We start from the raw sequence: 21838 nt of genomic DNA on the forward strand, positions 1-21838 counted from the left end.
CTTCACATTTGTGCAAATGTTTGTTAACGTGTATATTCAAACGCAAATATATTAATATTTTAAGCACATACAACACAAGTTTTATATAATCAAAAATATTTAAAAAATATGTAAGTTGTTTTCCCAAACAATCCTTAAACATTGATTTACTATTACTAAATTTTTTATTCTCATCAAACCCAGTAACTAAAGATTTTCGTTAACCATTTTTAATAAGAAAATGACAACATCTTATAATATTCTCTATTAATGGTGTATGCATAACATTAAATCTTCATCAAAAGTTTTGTGTACTTTTTTCCCACCACAAAGATTTCCCACTTTGTTGTTTAATCCACGAGGGGCTGCTGGAAGCATTAAATTGGAACCAAAAGTGACAAATACAAATAGCAAGAAAGCACGTTAGTGCTAAGTGCAAATCAAAAAGCACCTTTTTGGATATGAATGATGAAATGCAATCATATTAAATCCACTGAAATCTAGTGCAAAGATTCTCTATATCTTAAAACTTGTTTGAATACCATGATGATTCAACAACCATTTTTCTTCCCAAGTCAATCCTTCCAAGTCCTAGAAATCACTTTCTTCCATTACTTGTTTTCTGGTTTTGGAAGTCATAGAATGTCTTCATGCATCAATCTTCATGGTTGGGATAATCTACAATTTTAAAGCAAAAGAAAGAAAGAAGAAAAAAATAACCACCTTCACATATTTCAGACAAACTATAATATATGATTCTTCAAAAAAGTGCATACACACCACATTCCTTATTATAATGTTACAATACACATGTTGGTGTCCATTTTTCCAATACACAAGTTTGAAACACATTAAAACATCAACAACAACAAAAAAGTCATCTCTTGAAACATGAACTATAATACTATAATACCATTCCTTAAAAAGATACAAAACTTCAGACTTTATGCATCATTTTTTATGGATCTTTAGTGGGATACAATACTAATAAAACACAAATGTAATTTTGTTGGAAGTCTCACATCGACTAGAGATAAGGCCAATTCATAATATATAAGTGAGATGCAAACCTCACCTTACAAGTCAGTTTTGTGGAGTTGAGTTAGGCTTAAAACTCACTTCTAACATGGTATCAAAGTCAGGTTAGAGTCTATCCTAGCAAAATCTCTTGAACATGGTGTTCCACCAACTATTAGGCCGCTAACGGACCACCCACTAATTTCGGTTTTGTGGGATTGAGTTAGGCAGAAAGCCCACTTCTAATAAATGTACCACTTTAAGACGATCTTATTTATGTGGTATTCAGCTTTTTCATGTTTACTCAATGTAAAACTTAGACTCGTACTTAAATTTCCAACAATTCTATGAGAGTTCGTCCTTTCATGTATATTCAGAATATGAGCATGGAATCAATGCACTAAACCTCATGCATATCTATTCTGATACATTAACTCCCTCTGTACACATTTCATAGACATTTTAAGACAATCTTTTTTTTCACATGTGAACAGAGTATTGTATTCATATCTGAATTTTGACAAATGCAGAGCCTCTAAAAGCGTGTGTATGGTTTGTACTTTGTTGATATATTTGGCTTTTTTCTTTTTCTTAAGCATCTAGATGAACATTTTGACTAAGTATTTAGTCAAATCTTTTCACAGAAGAAATAGAGTTCCATGCATAACGGAATATACAAACTAATTGTGGTTGAGATGCTTGCTTCACAGCCTGTCTTTTTGACTCTGAAGGCATATTATAAAAGTGGGAACTAAACAAATGAAAAAAAAAAAGTATCTTCATTCTTCAACATCTTCATCTTGCATCACTCTCTCTGCTACCCTTTTCTTGTTTTTTTCCTTCATCACTTTCTCTATCTCATACATATCCGAATTATACCAACTTTATCTCTGTTAACTGTTTGAAATAAGGATTTCCACAAGAGGGTGAGAAAAAGTGTATGCACTTTTAACGACAGAATTGTTATATCTTTATTCTACCTTCGTAGCCTTCTGTTTATAGCCTTTTCAACAGGTCAAGTTCATAGACACATTGTTAGCATATTATCATTCAGTTTTGGCCAATCATTAGCTTCCCACAACCACAGTACAAAAAAATTACACTGTTATCAATTTAGAATCTTATAATGACTATGACTTTTAAAGTACTTCCTGTAAAAATCAGTTCAGATTCTCTGCTGAGTTGAGTTTTTTTGTTCTATCCAGTATTAAATATACACCGATATTGGTTTATTATAACTCTTTTTAATATATTTTAAAAATCAAAATCAATGTATATATAATATTTTGAAGACATAACAGATAAACAGATAAACAGTAGAGAATTCAAATTTGGGCAGATATCAGATAAAATCACAATATTAAACTTTGGATGATGACGGTACACATACTTTTTTTGTCTCTTATATATCCTAATTCCTTTTGACTCTAAGAAGAACACCAAGAAGTTAGTTTTGCTTTATGCTCTATATCTTTGTTGGCACTTCTCCACTTGATGGATAAAAATAATGGACTTGTCTTATCTATACTCTGTCTTATACCTGTCTTCTGATTTAAAGGTTCTGACCAAACTTCTATATATTAAATTTCTGAGGACTTTGGTGGTGGCAGCATACCATAATGTCTAAGTCTGAATATGTTGTTGAGCTTCCTATTTTAGACATTTCTCAGCCATTACACCCTTCTTCTCTAACCTCTCTCTCTAAAGCCTGCAAAGATTGGGGATTTTTCCACATAATCAATCATGGGATCTCCAAAGATCTTTGCAGCCAGATCCATTATTTATCTAAATACCTCTTCAGCCTCCCTTCTGAGGCAAAACTTAAACTTGGTCCTTTCTCCTCTATAAAGTCCTACACCCCTCACTTCATTGCCTCTCCATTCTTTGAGAGCCTCAGAATCAATGGACCAAACTTCTATGTTTCTGCTAAGAGCTCTGAAGAAATCCTCTTTGACAAACACAACTCCAGATTCAGGTAATGTACAACAATCACATTGCTAATGTTTCATTCTTTTGTGTTTCAAATAAGGTCATGTTAGGCATCACTATGAACTTTGACATAGATATCTCAGCTATGCTGACTGACACTGCAAAACTTATCGATTTGTTTTGAAACAGTGAGACACTGCAAGAGTATTGCAGTAAGATGGCTGATTTGTCAGAGAAAATTCTGAAGCTTGTGTTGATGAGCTTGGAGGATGGGTTTGACACCCTCTTCTATGATTCTGAATTCAACAAGTGTCATGGTTACTTGAGGATAAACAACTACTCTGCTCCAGAAAGATTGGAGGAGGATCAAGTTGAGGGGCTTGGAATGCACACTGATATGAGTTGCATCACAATCTTGTACCAAGATGAAATAGGAGGGCTTCAGGTGAAGTCACATGAAGGAAAGTGGATAGACATAAACCCTTCTGAAGGGACCCTAGTGGTGAACATAGGAGACATGATGCAAGCATGGAGCAATGATAAACTAAGATCTTCTGAACATAGAGTTGTTTTGAAGCAACCTTTGAACAGGTTTTCATTGGCTTTCTTCTGGTGCTTTGAGGATGAGAAGGTTGTGATGGCACCAGATGAAGTTATTGGAGAAGGAAAAAAAAGGGTGTATAATCCATTTGTGTGCTCAGAATACTTGAAATTCAGAGAGAACAATCAGAGAGGAAGATTTGAAAAGGTGGGGTATACAGTTAAGGATTTTGCAGGAATCAGGTCTCAACTGTGAAGTAAAAATTTGGATTTTCTTTGTTATTTATCAGCTGTATCTTTAAAATACACTGATAGACACTTATTTTGATGTATTTTTAAAATATCAACATTAGTGTATTTTAGATACTCAGCAAAAAACAACACCAAAGAACCGGTATGAATCTGGACTCGTAAAAATGGTTATAAAAGTTGAAAATGAGTTCATCAGAGAGAGCAATTTGTGCTTGCTGTGACTTGTTCCAATAGTGATGGTGCTCTTGGTATATAAAATAAATAGACAGAAAAACTTTGCTGGTCTTCAAATAATTTTGTTGTGTTCTTGCTGTTCTTTGGCTGGTTGTACATAGCATTTATTGAGCAAACAATAATATTTGTCAACCAGCAAATACGTGTACCATTGTTATTCATAAAAACCCTTCCTTTGCATGCATTGAAAAACTGTCATTTTATCCAACTAAATTGGGTCTACACATGTTCCTTCTCAAAAACTATGGTTGAGAGAACTAAAATTTCAAACACTATGGTTGAGTTATCTAAAATGTATAGTAAAAGAAAAAGAAAAATAGAATATGCATATTAAATATTTGTTTAAAAAGTAATATTTAGCAAATTATAAGAAAAGAAGTTAGATTTAGAAAGAAAAAAAATCTATCATTGAAGAAATGATTTCACATAATAATAGAATATGCATATTAAATATAAAAAAGGTCAATTATAAAATTCAAATATAAAAGCATAGATCTTGTGAAAAAAAATATTGTTAAAGCATAATGACGTGACAAACTGATTTTAAAAAAAAGAAGATAAATTTAAGTAATAGTATTAATTATAAATACTCAAGGATATAACAAAAATAATGGTTTATAAGGTAATTATAACCATCATCTTGGCATCAAAAAATATATATAACTGTTACATTAATTCCAGAAACATTCGAAAATAGTTTCGAATTTTTTCCATAGTTTGGTATAAATCTCTAAATTTAAAAATTTATTATTTTAGTTTCTTTTACTGTAACAGCACTGTATTTTCATAATTAATAATATCACTTTAAGCTATATATATATATATATATATATATATATATATATATATATATATATTGTTGTGGATTAAAATATACAAATTAAACTTTAAATTTTTTTAAAAAAGTTATATTACTGTAATAACATTGTGTTTTCATAAATTTATAATGGTGACTCATTCATAACTTTTTTCTTTAGTCTATCAAAAACTCATTTTTATAGACTAAAGTTAACTTACATACAAGTGATTTAAAAAAATGTATAAAATAAGCATTATACATTAATTTATATATAAATTATTTTTAAAATACTATACATAAGAAAGTCTCCATAACAAAAAACAAAACATATACATTTTTCACTCTCTTGAATGACATCACCTTAATTTTGTAAAAGTAAAGTCTTTATAATGATTACCAAGTTCATAGTGCACCATCTTGAATAACTTTTCCTTTTGTGATATATATATATATATATATATATTTTTTTTTTTTTTTGGAATGCTTATAAGACTAAGAGTGCATTAATCTTGATTTGTATTGTAATTAACTGCTAATTAACCATATCACATGCTTCACGACACACTCATTCATCATCATATAATAATGTTTTATACTAATCTCATTCTCTTTCTTCACCAGCACACTATATTAATTATGATTAAACCTAAAATATTTTATTTCCTTCTTTTCAACAATTCTTTCTTTAATTTTGATGGCAAGTGTGATCACAATGATTAATTCATTATTTTGGCAGTTGGTCACATTACGCAATTCAAAACAAATAAGTTCAACCAAAAACTGTTATGATTTTGCTGAATTTAATAAAAAAATGTTAGATTTTACTTATCTTTTGATCATATATAGTTGAATACAAATTTTTAAAACACTAGTGAACAACGTTTATAAATAAAAAAATAATTATATGAAATACATAAGTAATTAGTAGTCAATACATTCATCATTCATAAAAATCTTAGATGTGAGTTTATGATTAATCAATGTACTTCCCAAAAGACTGGTAATCCTTGAGACATGCAATCATTAAGTATATTATTTTTGTGGTTGAAAAAATAGAATAAGATCATATGGTTTTAGTCACGATGTCAAAAAAATATGTACATGTAGGTATTATAATTTGTAACGGACAGGAAATGGATATTATAAATGGATATTTGTGGATAACGGATACAGATATTTTTTATACCCGCATGTTAATAGGATGGGTAGAGGTATCATAGTATTCGTATATATGGATATTCATACTCGTTAAACTCTAATTTAAATTAAACAAAACGTAATTAAAAAAATGTCATTTCTTGATAAACTGTTATTCAACATTATTTAAATGAGTTATTTAGATTTTGTTTGAAATTTATGAATATTATGTATTGTATTTTATTTGAATTTACAATTAAAATATATTTTAAAATATATTGTTAAATATTTATTTTTATTTTTTTTATAAATACTCGTAGGTACTCATGAATATCCGTGGATATTAAAAAAATATGCGGGTACCCGCATAACGATACTCGCACGAATATGAATACGGTACGGGACAAATATTTAACCAGTAGGTAGGATACGAAGGAACTACTACCAGTATCCTACTCACTCACACTGGTGACATCCCTAATTAGAGTAAAAGGATTCAAAGGATGAGATTTGAAAACAAAATATAGTTAATCAATAAGGTATGCAGATATGTATAAACTATAACATTCAAAATATGTATCATATATTAATAAATTGTTAGTCTAATCAAAGTAAATTAAATTAGACTCGGTAATAATGAAAATTTTTGGATACTTTTTTTGTTTGCCCTTGTAAGTTAATTTTGGTCTCATAAGTTGAAAATTCCCCACCACAGTCCTTTTTAAGGTTACTGCTTCTTGTAGTTCTACAATTACTAACTGCATCCTATAATAATAATAATAATAATAATAATAATAATAATAATAATAATAATAATAATAATAAAAGAAAAAACTTAAACATTTTTATTATTGCATTACTTTTGCTGATGAACAGAAAGAAGAGAGAAAATACGGAAAAAAAAAATCATCTCAAAAAATACAGTTTTGTACGGGTGTTATAGAAAACTCGTTTAAAATGTATTATATATTATATATTATATGCATTTCTTGTATTCTCAAAATTTTGTTCGTAAATTTTTGTTCAAAAAATCTAAAGAGATTGTTCCAAAAAGTTTTCAAAATATATGATTTAGAGGTCCTTTTTCAGAGAATAAAATAGTCATTTTGAAAATTTGAGGAGTGTGGACCAAAAATTGTGGGCTGCGGGAAACAAAAGCCCCATTTTGAAAGTACTTAAATATTAATTAAGAGGTCAAATACACTGATCTAATATAACTCAATCTTTCATTAATCATATTTTTCATAATTTATTATTGGTCAGATTAGATCAAATTTATTTATTCATTGTTTAAATGTTAATTTTATAAAATTAATCCGATGATATTCAATTAAAAATTTATAAGTTTGATTTAATCTATTTAATTCAATGAACTAAGTTAAATCAATACGATTATTTTTTGATAATTTTGTTTTGCAATTTGATCTGTCTAGTTGCCATCGGGCTAGATTGAGCTAGTTTTGATAGATCTAAGTGCTTTTTATTCAAAAAATTTAAATAAACTCTTAGGTTTGAAAAAGAAAAATGTAAAAAAATTAGTCAATTTTTAACAGAAATTAATTACCGATAAAACACACTAATTCTTCCCATTAAGAAAATTTCACAACATTGGCTCGGTTAGGTTGTCATCATCAATGATTAAGAAATTTCAAAAAAATTATATAACCATAATTAGCACACAAAATAATATATATTATAGATGGCTAAGGATTGCACCCTGAAATTGAGCAAGATATCATAAATAAACAAGTTGATTCCACGACTAAGAATTATAAAGTAACAAATCTCAATGAGAAAGCAACAAACGATAATTTTGTTTATTTTTAAGTGTTCATCCCTCTAGAAAGATGTTCATTTATTATTATTTTATTATTATTATTATTATTATAAGTATTATAAAATAATATTTTATAATACACATATTCCATGGGAAAACATATCACAAGGATGTAACTGAAATCTATAGAAAAATTTTGAAACAGGGTCTTGATCAAACTGAAAGATTGCATTAACAAAATAATGCAAATGTATGCTACCAGAGTGGTTGAAGTGATACAAAAATAACGGAAAGTTAAATTACAAAATGGGAAAATGGGAAATGGTAACAAGAAATCAGTATTTTTAAGCACAAAAACAAAAATCAAGGTTCATACCACAGGACAAACATATTCTGTTAGCAAGCAAATAAATGTTCTAGAGCTACAACGTTGTTTAATCATACAAGTATTTACTGTTACTAACACCATCATCAGAAATCCTAACAGGCATATCAAACATTTCCATATGCTTTCCAGAGAGCTTCTTTGATCATCCTCAGTGGTGCTGTTGCTGCTCCTCGAAACTGGAAAAAAAAAAGTTCTGAAAGTGTTCAAACTTCTATAATGGTTAAAAAAGTACTAAGAAACAAAGATGCAAGGTCCTGCTCAAAATAACTTACTCTTCTCCCTTCCTTTCAATAGAAATCAAAGAAATACACAAAGAAAGGGACTGTGTATTATTGAGTATGTAAAAATTATTACAAGAAGTGTATTAATACACAAACTAACCCTAAAAGTCATTAAAAGTCACAGGTAAATGGACCTAAAACAAGGATTTATACTAACACTTTGAAGGTATGTTATGGAACAAATGTTTGAATCATAAACACTGATGAAAAAGTGAGATGACAAACCTTAGATTTAAGTGTCAATGAGAGAACGCCATCACTTGTTGATGATTCAACTGTGTGAGCATCTAAATGTAGGTTGTTAATGGTATCCATGATATCGTAGAGAATGTATTCCCTGTAAGGACATTTCATCTCAATCAGAACCTCCTGCTCCTTTACCTTCACTTTCACATCCAAAGCCTTTGCTTCTTCGCAAACAATTCTTTCTAGTTCTGTGTCCATCTCATCAAAACCACTGGCCTTCCTCTTGTTCATCCAAGGTTTCACTCCCATGCAAATCTTTCTGGTGCCATAGTTATCAGACATCTGTTCCAGAACATCAGGGCATTTTCTCCTTGTTCTTGCTTCAGTATCTGCAACTTCCATGTAAGATTCTAGCTCTTCCACTCTAGTCTCAAGCCTTTTCAAGTACTTAATTGTGTCACCAAGAATTGATATCTTCTCCTCCTGCATCACAATATTCACTAAGTGACCTCATTGAAACATAGTATTCACTATCCTATGGTAACATTAGTTTTAGCAGATGACAAGCAAATAAATACCTCACTTATAGAAGATGGAGCCAAAGATTTGACAACCTGAAAGTTTTTAATTTCTCTTTTCTTATCAGATAATGTTTTTCCCATGAAACCATCACCAGCATTTTCCAATTTACTAGTCCATTCCATTCTGTCACTCTCTTTCTGTGACTTGCGGGAAAAGTAACTTCTGTGCATGAAGGGGACCTTAAACAAAGTCTTCTTTAACATGCTTTGGTGAAACTTTGACCTCTTCCTTTCAGAAACTCTCCCTTTCTTCCATTTTGCAAAACTAGATTTGCAATTCGAGTTACCGGCATAAGGGTTTGCTTTGAATGTTGACGAGTTCCCCAAAATAGCACAAAGGGTTCTGATGTAGCACAAGTCTTCATCAGCTCCAGCATCCAAGAATCCTCTCTTTGGTCTGTAGCAATCTTGAAGTTCCAAAAGTTGAGTTTGGCCTTCATTCTTGGAATCCTTGCCTTGGTTCTCAGAAGCTTCAGACATGCAGTCACAAGAACTCAGGGAATCAGGAGCACCAATGACTAAGGCATCATTCACAAAATGAACTTGAGAGGGCACACCATTCATACCATCAATCATGGATTCCATAGGGTAATGGTGCTCACAACCATCAGGAAAATCCATGTTAGAATCTTCATTGTTATCACCTTCTAACCCATTGACAGGATCATGATTATCAAATTTGATTTTCTTTTCAAGGGAACATGGATTCTCCAGAGCCATTACATCAAACACCCTGTGGTCACTTTTGGTACATGTTGGATATTTGTCATCATGAGGCTTATCAAGCACAGAGGAAGATTTATCAGAACACGTAGGCTTTGAGATTTCTAAGAAGCAAGCCTTCACATGTTGGATCAGATTAGGGTCCTCGATAACCTACGAAAAATGAACAGTAACAGTGTTTACAAACATCACAAGTAAGTGCTACCTATTTTCATATAGATTCAACATTGAAATGATAATGAATCTTCATATAGAACACAAATGTTACCAGTTCAGTTGAACCTATCTCAATAACGCCTTTCTGGTAGGGAAAACACACCACGGTCTGTGGAAAACAGGTTTAACACACAACATCAACGTTAATATCTATGTTTTAGTCATACAAGATTATAACATAGTAACATTTTACTTAATTTGGTTCCAAGTTTCATAGTACTTGCATTCAAGAGAACTTAGTTTTCATATCTTCTACAAATTACAAATATATTTTCAACTTTGTTTGCATGGTTTTCAGATAATAAAATATAGTCTTCAGATAATGAAAAAAATTTGAATCTCAAGAGAGAGTCTCATACCTGAATTGACGCACTCTGGATACATCAATTGATGTCAATGTCCACATGAAAAAGTTGTTGAAAATAAAGAAAAAATCAGTACTCTCTCAATGTCTCTACAAAATAAAGTATTAAGCTATATATAATATGATACGATGAATTAATAAAATGATTTATGTATACCCTCTGTTTTGTTTAATCCATAATTTATTTTAAAATAAAGATAATGGGTTTCCTGTTTAAGAAAAATCTATAATTTTATCAAATTCTTAATTTTATTAGTTTTAATTAATTCGATTTTTTTACGACATTTCAAATGAATATGTAGAACTAAGATTCAATGAAACAAAAAAAAAAAACACAAATTTAAAATTAAATTATTTTTAAAATTAAATAAAAATTTATAGAAGATTAAATTAAATTTTTCATTTTTTATTACCGCATTTTGCTTTTATGTATGTTCGCGTATTATCTCCGTCCGATGTGGGGCCTCTGTCAATTCACTCTCTTCCAACCAAACTTTTGTGTCATATTTGTACACATTAATGTTTGAAATTACTTTGTTTGTAACCAAAACAAAACAAAAGAAATAACAAGAAATCATTTGGATGTAACAAATTAAAATGAATACTGATTTTATGTGAACTCACAGAGTTAAAACATTAAAGGTAAATCATTTTACTTTAAAACTAATTTTATAATTTGTAAATATTTTGAGGGAGCTATATATTAAAATGGGACCCAAATATTCATGATGGATTTTTAAATGATAAAAAAAATAGAGGCAAATGGGTTTTCAAATACAGCTATGATAAGGACCAATTGCACATGTGGTCAGGGTTCCATAGTGTCATAAAAGCAACTGCAGGGTCTTGCAGGGACAATCCAATGCCCTAAAACTTTTAGTTACACTTTTATGCAAACTTTTTTTTTTTTTTGGATGGCTAAGATTTTATTCTGTGATTGAAGAATCCTGTTCTGCTGGGATACACTACAGAAAAAATCCTCTGCAGTTTCTTTAATACTCTGCACAAAATTTTCATTCTTTAATTACTTTAAAATTTAATGAATGTCAATATATAAAGTAAATATATGATGCAGTGGTACTCTCATGAATTTGGATGAAATGATTTCAGATGACACACAAAAAGGCCCAATATGCACCACTTTCAGTACAGTATATATCCACTCACAAAATCAATTCAGAATTAAGGGTTATGCTCATCATCCTATGCCAGTAGAGTCATCAGCAAAAAGCAAAAAGAAAAGTGGTGCAAAGTTGCAAACTCTTATTATTATTATCAGACTCAGTTTTTTTCTTTTTAATCAAAAGAATCACTGAATGATAGATAAATAAATTCAATTCAATGACTTTTTTTAAGTTTTAGTAAACTTTAAAAACCAGTAATAAAAATACATATGAAGAACAGTAAGTCACTGTGTTGATTGAATCAAATTCAGAAGTAAAATCCAACCTTTGCTAGCAAAGAACGAGAGAAAATTTTACTATCTGCATGTTGAGCATCGCATAACCAGATTGTGTCACCAATTTCCAGTGTTCTCCCCGGCAAACTACTTGACAAGGGAAGGAAAAATCTTCCATGGTGAGACAACAAAACCAGATCCAAAGAAAAAAACCACAAAAAATTGCACAAGAAGGGTTTGTACTAATGAAGAAGGAACTAAGAATGTTGGTACCTTTGATTGTGACCGAAAACAAAGGACATGCAAACCAAGTAATACCACTCCAAATCTGAGAGATCCTCTGGAGCTAATGCAGCAGAAGGCCTTTTGGTTTGTGGATCAGCTTCACCTGCAAGAAGAAACTTGTATAGTTCCTTCAATTGCTCACTCCTCTGCAGACCTATTTTATCAGCTTTCATTTCCAATTCCATGGCTTGAACAGTTTTTCTTGTCTTGATGTCTCCATTGTAGTACCCTTCTCTCCATTCCAGCACCCTTTCACACATAAACATAAGTTAAAGTCATGTTCCAATCAGATTAAAACATCATAGATACCAAGTTTTCTTTGTTTTTCCTCAGAATACTTAATGTAGCTGTGTACATGGATAAATTTTCAAAACAAAGTGTTTGGTTAAACTGAAACAAGTTAATGATGTTTGATAGACTCTACTCTCTATAAATAGTAACTAAAGTTTTTCCTTTTAAAGTGCTTAACTCAGCTGTATACACTGAATTTAGACCCAAACGAGTTAAAAACCTGGAAAAAATTTGTGTCAGTTCATCCTCACCACACCCTTTTGACTAAACTTTCATACCATTCACATCTTTCTCTTGCACACTTCCATGTCAGTTTTTCACCAATCAAAATTTGGGATTCAAGACTTAACCAAGAGGAAGTGAAGCTTGCAGAAAAGAGACATGTTGGTAGCATATGACAAAACAAAACAAAACAAAACAAAAACAGCAAGATGTGTGTGTCTGTGTGTGTGTTTGTACCTTTCTTCAGTGGTTGAAGGTGCCCAGAAGATCCCATAACTCCATTGAATGCTTCTCACTGCAACAGCAAGTTGTGTGCAAAGGTTTTTCTGCATCTTCTCATGCATTGGACTTCCCTTGTTGGCCATTGTAGTTCCTCTGAAATGTCATCAAAATGCAGGACTATCACTTCCACTAAGTGTTACTATCACTTTCTTCTTTTGCTCACAAAAGAAAACAACACACGTTTTTGTTCTTTGGTTTCAACCCTGCTCACTCAGTTAATGGTTAGTGTTGGTGAGAGAGGGTGTTCATCCCCTTTCTCCTCACAGATCAAAAATGAATTTAATTTTCAAAGTTTGGTGGATCATATTTCGTGTCCTCTTTCTGCTGTATTATATTAAAAATGGAACTTTTTATTTTGATGGAGATAACATAAATTCTTTTTGCTGAATTTATCTGCAATGGACTTTATATATATATTGTTTCTCAATCATTGTTACTGTGTATATCTGGTGAAGTTAGGTGCTTTTTTTAGTTAAAAGTTAAAAGATTAATTCTTCAGATATCGAAACCTATTTAAAAACAATAAAAAGTATTAAAATAAACAAATCCATGAGTTTATCTACTTTGAATTAAATTTATACTTATATTGTTTATTTTAAAATATGTTGAATATCTTAACTTTTTTATTTTTCTTAAATTTTAAATTTTTATGTTAAAATTGATTTATTATCAAATTTCAATGGAATTAAATTTATTTTTAAACAAGTTACACATTACAAGAATTTCAAAAATTAAGGTAGGAGTTTAACTGTACGTATTATTAGTATTAAATATTTACACCATGAATCACAGTGACTTTTTCAAAAGTACATTTTTTTCTTTTAATATCACAAAACAATAATCTTCAATAAATAATAAATTTTTTTAATAAATTTTAAAAAATTATAACATTATGCTAATTATGCTAAACAATATATTTAATTTTATAAGATATAATTACTCATTTAGTTTCCTAATTTTTTGATTTGGTTCAATTTAATCTTTTATGATTTGATGGTTCAATTTAGTCCTCCAATTATTTTAAAAGGTTCAATATAGTATTTTTCGTTAAGTTGAAGTTAACACTGTGTTCATACATGACATGTGTCAAATTATGAAATTTTCAATTTTTTTTCTAAAAATTTATAAATTGTCACATATCATGTTATCGTCGTGCCAAGTGATGTGACAGTTTACCATGATGACACGTGACAATGGTAGTAATCGTTTTCAACATATGCTCTGTTTAAATTTTTTGTTCAATATAATATCCCTATTTTTTACATTTTTACCCTTGTAATTTTTTACACTTGAAATTTTGTACACTTGTAAAAAATAAAATAATTTGAATATTTAGGTGTAGTGATTTGATATATAAATTCAAAAAAAAATTATGTATATATAAGTTGTAATTAAGCTTATTTACTACCTTGATCTTAAATTGAAGAGAACAAAATTGGATCATTTTAAAAATATGGTACTAAATTGAACCAAAAATAAATAAAAATTTCACACCTTGACACGTATCATGTACGGACACGGTGTTAACTCTAACTTAGGAGAAGTACCAAATTGAACATTTTTAAATAATTGGATAACTAAATTGAACTAATAAATAAAAAAAGACCAAATTGAATCAAACCAAGAAATTAGGAGACTAAATCAGTAATTATATCATTTCATAAAATTGGTTTATAAAGTGATGTTTGTATTAATTATAATCTTATAAAATCGTTTATGAAGTGATGTTAGTATTAATTATAAATTTTTCTATTATCTGTGGAAGTGATAAGTCTCTTATAACACTATTTATCACAATACAACTATTTTTTATTAAAGTCAAGAATTTGGATTTTGGAGGATTAAATTTGTAATGTATAATTGTAATAGTGCATGAGTGTATTGAAAAAATTTATCAGAATTCGATTTTTTGTCCACACCTACTTTGCTTTATTCTTTATTCTAAGGTCATGTAATAAGATTGTTAGTTGAACATTGATTTCTTACAAGATAAATAAATAGTCTATGTCGGTGCATATTTCTACGTAACGTTTATTGCTAAATAATTATATATTTTCTGATAACTTCATAATTCTACTAACTAAAACAAAGACAATCTTTATTTATGTGTCTTTAGTTTTATGAAAAATATTTAAAAAATGAAAAAATAAAGTAAAATTTAAAATATAATTGTAATGGTATCATAAATTATAAAAAGAATGAATTAAAAAATATTTCCACGTGAGGATGAAGGTATTCCGTAAAAAGTAAATATTGCACAGTATTTAATTCTAATATAACAACTTTTCAATGACTTGCTTTTATTTTTAACTTCTCCCTAGGAATCACAATAATATCTTCCCTCAATATAAAATATCCACATTCACTGAAAATATTTTCAAGAAAACATTTTTTAATGAAAATATGTTTAAAAGATTTAAAATCTGAGAATGACAAAGCACACTTGGTTGGGACCAGGCACACAGGAATCTCAGTGTGCAATATTCGTCATCATTGTCTTCATTTTTCACTTTCATCCCTTTCAATAAAGTGACAAAATCAGAAAATGTTCATGTTCGTGTTCGTGTAATAGTTCAAATCTCACCATTTTTTAAGCAATAAAATAAGTACATTTAGTTGACATTAATCATTCCACCATATGTTTGCACGAATGATAAATGAAATGTTTATCAAGTTACTCATCAACTTGTCTCTTAGTTAATTCAACTTAAAGGGAGTTTGAGTTGTTCTAAGTAAAATCCAAACATGTTTTTATGATTCAGAATTTTTGATAGATTCTATGTTGGTATGATGGTTTCAGTAAAATTATAAAAGTAGTTTTTGATTTAATAAATTAATTTATATTCAAAAATTATTAAATAAGTCATAATTATCCTTTTTAAGATTTTACCGGTGTATTTCTATGTGTACATAATTTTTAAATATGTATAATATTATATTAATAGATGGTAATAATATAATGTTAGTTAATATATAAAATAAAATCATATTTATTAAAAATAAAGTAAAATATATAAGAAAATATGAGAAAATAATTGTTGATAAATAGAAAAAGAAATTTATGAAAATAACAATTAATTTTTATAAATTTAATAAATAATTGTATTTTAATAAGTAAAATTGATATTTAAAATATAAACACAAAATAAAAAATTTTCTTTATATATCGTTATAGATAACTCAAATAAATTTTATTAATTTAAGTTAGACAAAGATGTTTTATTAAAAGTTATAATATTGAAACATAATTCCTTTTATTAAAAAACAAAAAGAATTAAAAAAATTGTATGTATTTCATGATTGCAATGTAATTTGTTTGAAAATATTCGTGAATGTGATGTGATATAGGTGACAAATTTTTCCAATAATTTAGGCAGTTTTGGAATGGGGTTAATTATAACATATTAGTGCAATAATTAAAGTGTCAGAAATTTAGAATACTAAAAACAAATATTATTATGGATTTGAGAGGTTTCCCTAACAAAGACAAAAATTTCACTATCTTTCATGTACATGTTTTTTTGTTTTTTTCATAGGAAGCTCGTGTACTATATATGTTCAACAACATGTGTCACATGTGATATTTTTAATTTGCCATGGATTTGGATTTAGTCATCTTTCAAACAAAACAAAACCAAAGTCAAATATGTAATCATTAATATTAAATAAAATATAACTATAGCTCGTGCTAAATCATGCTTACCCTCTTTCTAATTTTGAAAACACTCACCTTTCTTATAGTTTGATGTATAAAAAGTATAAGGATAAAGAAAAGATCACAATAAACAATTATGTAAAATTAGAAATGTATTTAAAGAAAATAAATACATAAACTTTAATGTAACTAATATTGTACTTAGGTAGAAAATTAATTAGTAAAAAAGATAAAACTTTTTAGAATTATTTGATCTCTCTCCGTGTTGTTTGACCTTAAGAAATGTTTGAACTTTTTGTCTTTTCACGTGTTGTTTGACCTTAAGAAAATAAATACATAAACTTTAATGTAACTAATATTGTACTTAGGTAGAAAATTAATTAGTAAAAAAGAGAAGTCCCTACCCTACTAAAAATTCATTTTTTATTATAATTCTTAAGAAAAACATACTAGTTTCAATAAAATTTGAAATTAGTTTTTTTTTTTTAAACTTTTAACTAATTTAGTTATTTATTTTTAAAATGCATAAATTTAATATTTTTTTATTAAAGTTTATTAAATTTATCTGACGTATTTAGTATGTGCATGTCATTTTTTCTTTTTTGTATTTAACCACGAATTAATTCCTTCATTAGAACTAAAGATGGTTGATTCACATCATTTTCAAAGTTTTTGTCATATGATAACGTAGCTATAATATTCATGCTTTATCTAGCTTTAAAATAGATAATTGTTTACAATAAATGTGATTCATATTTCAAATCATATTATATTAGATATTATTATGAATTTTGACATCTTAATTATGTTGACATCTCAAAATTTATCAATTATTTATTAGTATATAAAATTTATTAAAAAATAAATAATATACTTTATAGTTTTTAAATATACATTCATTTTTTTTTATAAAGTACTATTTACTTCATTTATTTCATTTAGAAATATAATGAAGACTAAAATTTAAATAAAAAGCGATAACAATATAAAAATGAGATAATATTCTTTAAATGAAAAATGAAAAATTTTATTTTTTATAGATTATATACATATATATATATATATATATATATATAATTGTCACTTTATTAAAAACATGAAGTGAACATCTTTTATGATAAAAAAACACACAAAAGGGTGTATATTTATTTAAATTTCAGATAGTCATTGTTATTTTATTTAAAATATTAAAAAAATGTGTTTAAACTAGAAAGAGTATAAATGCCACCACATAAGGGAAGTATCAGCCCTCCAATATTGACTCGGCCACTGGGTTTGAATAATGAAAAAACAAAAATCAAATAAATATCTATATGTCCACAGCCAAATCTGGTTGATGTAATATCAGTGCAGTTAGATAATTATTATTTGATAAAAAAAATAGAATTAAATTTTTCATAAAATTTTGCTCGAAAAAAACTAACGATAACAATTTCATATATATATATATATATATATATATATATATATATATATATATATATATATATATATATATATATTGTAACTATTATTCATAAGTCAATCTAATTCATCAATAATATTTCAAATAACTCTCATTAAATAGGTTCCTTTACAACTCATGCAACTAACTACATATAAAAAATATATATAAAATTAGTGAGGTTTTTATAAGTCTTAAATATCAATCTTAATAAACTCAACAAACAATACAGATATTAGGGACCTAGAATTAGACCTACAACCACAAAACTTGATCCTATTTTATCAAACGTATGGATCTACAGTTCACCTCTGATGATCCATTATGAACGAACATCAAAAGTTACTTTGGGAAGTGATTAGATAGTTGAGTATTTCTCATAAAACATTGGTACAATCATAATTATTTATTTTTCTAGAATATTAGTCATTTATCGGTCCATAAAAGAGATATATACTCATTATCCAACCTTGGGGATGTCGAGTAGATATTAGATAGTCCAAAGTTTGACCTATGAATATCCTATTCCAGTGCGCTATTCTAAACTATCCAAATATTCACGTACTTGGTAAAATTTCCTTAAACCCCACGATGGTCCTGCTTTTCATCCCAATTTGTACCAAATTGTGACTTCCCAAATATAAAAATGGTGACGTTGGTTTGATCTCAACTTATTGAAACCAAACTTAAGTCTTTCTTAAGTGACATACTCTTGGACTTTTTCAAATGTCATAAAATGTTATAACTATCAAATTATGTCATTATACAAACTATACACAAAGAATATAAAATAACAATAAAATATACATATAATTTCTTTTTATCCAAGCTCACTCAATAAAATAATATTTAATTTTACATTATTTTTATATTTTTTGAATTAAAATTAATGATAAAATAAGAATAAAAGCAAGAATTTTAAATAAATAACTAGATATGGAATAGAATGTTATAAACAAATATAACAACAGAAATATAAATTAAATCGGACCAGTGCATAAGTATATATGTGTGTGTGTGTGTGTATATATATATATATATATATATATATATATATATATATATATATATATATATATATTTGTGTGTATAATGAAATAAATAAACATGACCAGTGTGTAACTAGAGATAAGTTAAATGTGATAAATAAAAAGGATCCGTGCATAACTGGAAATAAATTAAATAAAATAAATAAACATGATCTGATTAAATAAAATAAATAAATAGGACCAGTGCATAAATGGAAATAAATTAAAAAAAATAAACAAAATTGATTTGTGCATAATTGTTGTCATTTATTGTTATTTTTATTTTACTTATTCTTAATGTTTCTTAAAAACTACTTAATTTCTTTCTCAATGTTCAAACTATATCTAGATATAATACAAAACATTAGTAAAAACACATAATTTTCTAACTCTAAATTTTAAAAGTAAGGATAAAGTAAATAATACACTATTCAAAGTAGGGATGTTTCACGGTGAAAGGTTTCGACATCAGTTTTCTTCAATTTTATACTTTAGTTCTCTAACTGAAGTGTATCCAAACAAGGTAAAAAAGGGAAAACTTTTGACTTCGGTTCCTAATCGAATCATGTAATTTAAGAATAGATTTTGATGATCTTCATAACCGAAGTCAAAAGTAATTAAAAAAATATTGAAAAAAAATTGAAGTGAAGGATAGGTTTCGATTTTGAAAACAACCAAAGTCTATTCAACTATATGCTTTGGTTCCTTTGGCAACCAAAATCTATTATTCACTATATGCTTCAGTTGATGCTATAACCGAAACCTATTCTATAATTTTTTTTTAAATATTTCTTTTTCTACCTTATCAACCTGGACTGAAACAAAACAACCAGAAATATTCAGACACAAACCAAATATTACAATACACAAATAACAATCTTGAATCAAAACACTTTAAATATCCTACACATACTATTGTACAATTTTACTATGTAGTTGGCACAATAACTAAACATATCAAACATACAAAAAATATATTAAAATCATATAAAAAAATATAAATTTTTAAGAACCTAGGAGCGTAGAAGCTACCCCAACAATGGGGGGAGGACTGCAATAGTGTAAAACACGTTTTGGAAGCAAGGAAACATGTGTTGCACCAATGCCACCTGAATGCAAAACCTGGACATGAATGTCGGCACAAAATGCATGCATTAGGAAGAACATAACGAGTCTTAATGAAACAAAAAAAAACGAGGGAAGAAAGAACAAATTTGACGAGTGAGCCAACAGTGGAAATGAAGCAAGTTGAAAATAGAGAAAGAATGGAGAGAATTGTAGTGGGGCAAAAATGACACCTCAAAAGTGCAACTAGGTACAACGAGCAAAAAGAATACAAAAAATCATTAGGTTAATTAGATTTAGTTGTGTGAGCATTGCTAAAAATGAGAGCATATTTAGGAGGCACGAAAAAATCACTCACTAGTTTGACATTGAGTGGTAGAGAGTGGATGTCACAACGTCAATGAACGCAATTGAGTTCGCAGTAGAGGTAGTGGAGATAGAGAGGAAAATGGTTATGACGTTTGAAGTGGAGGTTTTCGCGAAACTGCATAAATGAACTTCGCAGTGAAGGCTTTCACGAAAATTAACTCTAGGCATAGTTTTATGCCTCGGTTATTAGAAAAAATCAAAGCGTATAGGCTTTGGTTCCCCAAAAATTGAAGCCTATATCTTTGCGCTAAAATGAAATAGTTAAAAAAAAAGTAACAATTTTTAAATTTTTGCAAACTTATAGGTTTCAGTTCCTTTGCAATCGAAGCATATAGGTGAATAGGCTTAGGTTATGGCAACAATCAAAGCTTATAAGTTCACACAAATTTTAAAATTGTCATTGCATTTTATGTTTTATTTACTTTTAAAATTAAAGCATATCACATGAGTTAAATAGTAAAAACTACACCAGTATCAAACTAAGGATAAATTTTAAATATCGATCTTTTTAAAATTTTCTATGCATCTTTCCACAAGACATAGAACATAAAAATAAATAATATTTGGAATGTATATTGATCCTAACAATTATATGCATATTGTTTTGTTCATGAAGTTTTGTCTCAATTTTTTTGATATGGATATGGTCAACAACAACTAGCATGAAAAATATATCTTTTTAATAATAATGGTGATTTGAATTATCATGAATTTCATTTATATAATTAAAATTTTTACAATATCAAATATTTATTCTTCTCATCTAAATAATTTAAAATTATCCTTATACCAATTTATAACAATAAGTATGATAAAATTATAAGATATGGACATGGACATGATAGGAGATATGATAAATCATTTGATTATAATTAAGAAAGATCAAAATTAAATGTCATTATTTTTAATTCATGTAAACTAATAAAATAAAATAAAAAGAAGCAAACTGTAACAAATATTAGCTTTAGATGCGAGAAAACAATTTTTTTAATAGTAGTAAGGTTAGTTAGAATTAAATTTAAAATCACATTTTACAGTTAGAGACTATTAATACTTATTAATACTTTTTAAAAGTGATAGTTAGTTTTTCTGTTCAAAGTGATCCATGACGAACCAATAATGTTAATCATTAACCATTTTCATTGGACGGTATATAATATGTGGCATATTTAGTATGAATATAAATTCTATACAAAAATAATAAATACTGTGGACTTACATCGTTAATATTAACACCAGGTATTAAAAAAAAAACTCATTAAATTAATTCCAGAAGTATTTTAATTTTCATATTTTAAAACATTTTATTATAATTATATTTTTTTTCTAAAAGTTGATTTTATGAAATTTTAATTTATCATAAATTACTATAACATGTGAATTATCAGAAAAGGA

The 21838-nt window shown here is 28.0% G+C and overlaps 2 protein-coding genes across 4 annotated transcripts; one reads left to right on the plus strand and one right to left on the minus strand.

Moving 5' to 3' along the window:
- The first annotated feature begins 2488 nt into the window (after positions 1–2488).
- LOC114167244 (gibberellin 20-oxidase-like protein) lies at positions 2489–4004 on the plus strand. Its single transcript, XM_028052267.1, has 2 exons — positions 2489–2971; positions 3115–4004. The coding sequence occupies exons 1-2, from the start codon at positions 2616–2618 to the stop codon at positions 3719–3721; spliced, it is 963 nt and encodes a 320-aa protein (XP_027908068.1). The 5' UTR covers positions 2489–2615; the 3' UTR covers positions 3722–4004.
- A 3982-nt stretch (positions 4005–7986) lies between these two features.
- LOC114165112 (transcription factor EGL1-like) lies at positions 7987–13231 on the minus strand. 3 transcript variants are annotated; one of them, XM_028049780.1, is made up of 9 exons: positions 12838–13231; positions 12076–12336; positions 11853–11952; positions 10399–10413; positions 10092–10148; positions 9667–9976; positions 9098–9570; positions 8559–9002; positions 7987–8228 (listed from the first exon to the last, which is right to left on the minus strand). In XM_028049780.1, the coding sequence occupies exons 1-9, from the start codon at positions 12963–12965 to the stop codon at positions 8157–8159; spliced, it is 1860 nt and encodes a 619-aa protein (XP_027905581.1). In that variant the 5' UTR covers positions 12966–13231; the 3' UTR covers positions 7987–8156. The 3 variants fall into 3 exon arrangements, with proteins under 3 accessions (XP_027905581.1, XP_027905579.1, XP_027905580.1); XM_028049778.1 differs by having other exon boundaries at positions 9098–9976; XM_028049779.1 differs by having other exon boundaries at positions 9098–9976; positions 11853–11949; positions 12838–13229.
- Positions 13232–21838: the final 8607 nt, after the last annotated feature.

The sequence above is a fragment of the Vigna unguiculata genome, chromosome 10 (genome assembly GCF_004118075.2).
Source record: "Vigna unguiculata cultivar IT97K-499-35 chromosome 10, ASM411807v1, whole genome shotgun sequence".
Classification (NCBI taxonomy): Eukaryota; Viridiplantae; Streptophyta; class Magnoliopsida; order Fabales; family Fabaceae; genus Vigna; species Vigna unguiculata.

What these genes read in the sequence shown, in the direction of transcription:
- LOC114167244 (XM_028052267.1), top strand. Translation starts at nt 2,616, where the DNA reads ATGTCTAAGTCTGAATATGTTGTTGAGCTTCCTATTTTAGACATTTCT. An exon ending in AAACACAACTCCAGATTCAG is followed by an intron (nt 2,972 to 3,114) that starts GTAATGTACAAC and finishes GTTTTGAAACAG; the next exon opens with TGAGACACTGCAAGAGTATT.
- LOC114165112 (XM_028049778.1), bottom strand. Translation starts at nt 12,965, where the DNA reads ATGGCCAACAAGGGAAGTCCAATGCATGAGAAGATGCAGAAAAACCTT. An exon ending in AGATAGGTTCAACTGAACTG is followed by an intron (nt 9,977 to 10,091) that starts GTAACATTTGTG and finishes CATTTTTCGTAG; the next exon opens with GTTATCGAGGACCCTAATCT. An exon ending in CTCCATCTTCTATAAGTGAG is followed by an intron (nt 9,003 to 9,097) that starts GTATTTATTTGC and finishes ATTGTGATGCAG; the next exon opens with GAGGAGAAGATATCAATTCT.